This window comes from Humulus lupulus, chromosome 1 (assembly GCF_963169125.1).
Source record: "Humulus lupulus chromosome 1, drHumLupu1.1, whole genome shotgun sequence".
Classification (NCBI taxonomy): Eukaryota; Viridiplantae; Streptophyta; class Magnoliopsida; order Rosales; family Cannabaceae; genus Humulus; species Humulus lupulus.
Genome location: NC_084793.1, coordinates 115,166,508 through 115,170,820, shown reverse-complemented (window position 1 = coordinate 115,170,820; position 4,313 = coordinate 115,166,508). Strand labels below are relative to the sequence as shown.

Genomic DNA, 4,313 nt, shown 5'->3' with positions numbered 1-4,313 from the left:
TAGAATCCAAGATGATGAAGAATTGGAAAGAAATTTACCAGAGATTTGTGACACTGATGGTTGACCAGACTGAATAGAATTGTGTTGTTCAACAGTTTTCTGAGACAACATACTCATAAGTTTTTGACACTGAGCAAAGGTTGCCAAAAGGTCATGTTCCACAGTCTGGCCATTTCCATTAGTTTCTCCATCTTCCTGAGCACCAGAAAAATTAGCAGCAGGGGACGTAGCAGGTCCTGGTGCATTTCTGTTAGGAAATTTTCCATACAGCTTGTGTCCTGGTGGATAGCCATGCAACTTGTAGCATTTTGCCATAATGTGACCTGCAATTCCACAATGATGACAAACAGTCTTAGGCTTGTGTGGTTGCACACTCCCTGCAAACTGTCCTATGGTTGCACACTCCCTGCAAACTGTCCTGTGTTCAAGTTTGAAGATGATGATGCGGCAGACTTATCCATCTCAGCATTACTGGATGAGATTCCTCTCTGCCTTTCTTCCTGTACAACTGAGGCAAAAGCCTTGTTAATATTTGGAAATGGATCTTGCATCAAGATCTGAGATCGTGCATTGCTGTATGATTCATTCAGACCAATGAGAAACTCGAGTACACGATCTTCATCTTGATATTCCTGGATGATCTTCATAGCTCCACAGCTGCAAACAAGTTGTGGCCTGAATTCCTGAATCAGATCCCAGAAGGATTTCAATTTAGTGAAATATGTAGTAACAGAATTTGATCCTTGAACCAAGGCTTGCATGGATCGCTTAGCTTCGAATACTCTAGGAGCATTCTTTTGATGATATATTTCCTGTAACTCAGACCAAATCCTTGCTGCGTTATCAAGATACATGACACTATCTGCAATTTCACTGGAAATAGCATGAAGAATCCACGAAATCACCAAGCTATTACATCGGAACCAGACATCATATTCCTCATCATCATCTTTAGGTTTTGGCAATCGTCCATCAACAAATTTAATCTTGTTCCTTGCTGCAAATGCAACTATCATCGACCTCCTCCAAGAACTATAATTCTCACAACCAGTAAGGATTTTAGGAACAAGATTAACCATAGATTGATCTCCATTGGAGATGTAGTAAGGACTTCGAGGATTCTCTCCAGGGGGCCTGTCATTAGGCTCAAGAACTGAGAATCTATTTGTATTCTCCGATCCATTTCCTTGTTCAGTTGAACTTCGAGTTTGAGCTCCACCACGAGCCATGATCACAAACCACAGTGTTCCTCAATTGATCGGGGCGCTGATACCATATTACAAAGTAAGAACAGAGAAGAAGGAGAGGAAAGGAGAAAGAAAAGAATCAATCTGAATGTATTGAATTGATTAAAATGAAATACAAGTGAAGTGAGTTTTATATAGCTCAAGCTTCTAACAATACAAGCAGCTGAAAGAATAACAACTAATAACAGAATCGGTTAGAAAACAACCAATTGACAGCTAGACATCTTGACAGTAACTGAATGACTAAAGCTAACTCTATTATCTTAATATAATGGTACTGTTTCTTTTTTCTTTTGTTTTTTTTTTTTGAGAGAAATGGCAAAGGAATTAATGAGAGACTATTAAATGATTAGAGTAAATGTGAATCAAACCCAATATTCTCCCATCATCAATAACGTGAAACTTCCCAAAAAGAACCCACATTTTCCAATAATTTTATTTAAAATAACTAAAATAGGAAACAATATAGATAAAGTTTAAAAATATTAAAATTTGTATCATAATGTAATAATCTTAATCAGTATTAACATAGTAATACAAAATATTAATGTTATGGGAAATGTATAAAGTTTTAAAATATTAAAATTTGTATTATAAAGTAATAATCTTAATCAGTATTAACATAGTAACACAAAATATTAATGTAATGGGAAATGTAAAATTCGAAAAAAAAAATTGTAAGTGCTTTTCAAAAAATAATTACTAAATTTAAATATATAAATTTCCTTAATATTTACTTTCTAGGTTAATAATGTTACACACATTTGAGATAAAATATTAGTTCACCTTCCACACTCATCAATTTTAAAACAATTGACATCCATAGGAAAAAGAAAATTAATAATAATAATAATTATTATTATTATTATTATTATTATTATTATTATTATTATTATTATTTAAGAACATATAGAATTCAAATCTTGGATGACAGCACTCAAATCACAATAAGAAGATCCTCCTTCAACAGCATTTTTTGCCATTTGGGCAAAAAATTTAGCTTTCCTTCTCATTTCCTCTGCTTCCTCACCCTCCATTACCCTTGCCGCTGCCCTCTCCAAGGCTCTTCTTTCAACACTATCCCCAACAAACTTAACCCATTTTCGAACTCCAACCCCAATCCCAATCTTCAATATTTGAGTTACAAGCTTTTCATTGAAAAACTGCTCAGCCGAGATTGGCCAAGTGACCATGGGCACCCCAGAAGAGACTGCTTCCAGAATCGAGTTCCATCCACAATGAGTGACAAAACCACCAACGGCTTCATGATCTAGAATCAGCATTTGGGGCGCCCAGTCTCTTATAATGACTCCCTTTCCTTTCATCCTCTGCTCGAAACCTTTAGGTAACCAGTCAACTTCATCTTTATCTTGTTTGTTTCTCCGCACAACCCAAATAAACTGATGCCCTGATGCTTCAAGCCCTAAAGCAATCTCAATAAGCTGAGAAGCTGTGAATCTAGCCTCACTTCCAAAACTTACATAAACAACCGAATTCGGCTTCTTTGAGTCGAGCCACTTTAAGCAATCAAGCTCGTCAATGGAGGATTCCTTTCCTCTCGGGGATTTGTCTTTGGAGTCCCGATTGCATAGTGAAACTGGACCTATATACCACGCCTTAATCCCAAGAGCCTTCCTGTAATGTTCTGCATACTCATGTTCAAGCTCATAGAAAGTGTTTACTACAACTCCATAGCTCTTGACCTCGGATTCTATGACATTTTCTAGCAACTTTGTCATGTAATTTTCAGCATTTTGTCTTACGAATTCAGGCAATTGCATTCTAGTCAACTTTATCTCTCCCGGAAGATCAGGAATCAAAAAAGGCTCAAAATAAGAGGAAACTCTCCTGTGAGGCTCGTGAAGCTTCAAACACTGCCAAGCACATAAAGACATGACACTTATTACGTGGAAAACTAGCCTTGGAATTCCGAACTTGGCAGCAGCTTCCGTCGCCCATGGAAAGAACATATCGGCGATGAGACAACTCGGCCGGTGTTGGCCGAGCAGATCCTCAAGCGGCTTACGGAGCTGCGATGTTGTTTCAAAGAATGTTATGAACAATTCTTGGGAGGGGATAGAGTCGAGGTTTTGGCACCATGGAGGTAGTACGCCAGAATTTGAGAGAGGAAAATCGATGACTTTGATTTTGATTTGTCTTCCGAGTGGTTTGGTTCTTTGTATGGTTTTGGACAAGAAGGGAGCATTGAGTGGGGTGGTGATTATGGTTGTCTTCACTCCACGCGCTGCGAATAACTTGGCCATGTCTGTAAGTGGTATCATGTGGCCATGAGACATGAAAGGGAGGAAGAATATGTCCAGCTCTCGGTTCTCATTTTGCATGTTTAAAGAATTTTTTTTAATTTTGATTTAGCTATATTTCAATTCAATTCATTATAATAGGAAACCAAGAAATTGGTTCAGTTGTACTGTTTTATTTTATGCGTTTAGATTTATTTTTTAAATGGTTGGCTAATAAAGAAGCATTTTAATTTGGTAGTGTACATAACTTGTAACAAATTAAATGTCATCATAAAAGCACTTGTATTAAATAATGAGATAACTGATACATTATATGCTTTGCAAGAAACGTTAATTGCTTTTAGTAAAATGAAAGAAACGTTGATTTATTGGTTTGCATTAGTACATTAAACACATACAATAAAGATAACAGAAGTTTATTAAATTAGTTAAGAATGAGCTGATCTATCAACTAATTCAAGCTAAGAAGTTGGCCCTCCTATCAAACCTACAAATTAACGTTCCTATAATCGTATAGTCACTACTAAAAAAAACTTTTAGCTATTAAAAATTAAATGGTAGCCAATTATATATTTTTGGTAACTAATACCCGTGCTAAAAGTTTTTAGCTACCAAAAATTTTGTTAGCAAGTATTTTTTATTTCCTACTAAATAACAAAAAAAATATTATATCTAGTATATCGAAATGATTAACTTCTGTGTCCACTAAAATAATTTTACTACCATAAATGAATGATTAGTAATTGTATTTTGCTAGTAAATTTTGGTAGCTAATAAAGTAATGTCTACTAAATGGAGAACATTT

At 35.7% G+C, this 4,313-nt stretch overlaps 2 protein-coding genes across 2 annotated transcripts; both read right to left on the bottom strand.

The window, feature by feature from the left end:
• Positions 1 to 389: 389 nt before the first annotated feature.
• On the bottom strand, positions 390 to 1,229 carry LOC133820026 (uncharacterized). Its single transcript, XM_062253425.1, has one exon. The coding sequence runs from the start codon at positions 1,227 to 1,229 to the stop codon at positions 390 to 392; it is 840 nt and encodes a 279-aa protein (XP_062109409.1).
• Positions 1,230 to 2,075: 846 nt separating this feature from the next.
• Positions 2,076 to 3,725, bottom strand: LOC133816569 (scopoletin glucosyltransferase-like). Its single transcript, XM_062248992.1, has one exon. It carries the CDS (start codon positions 3,587 to 3,589, stop codon positions 2,147 to 2,149), a length of 1,443 nt encoding a protein of 480 aa, XP_062104976.1. The 5' UTR covers positions 3,590 to 3,725; the 3' UTR covers positions 2,076 to 2,146.
• Between the last annotated feature and the right edge of the window lie 588 nt (positions 3,726 to 4,313).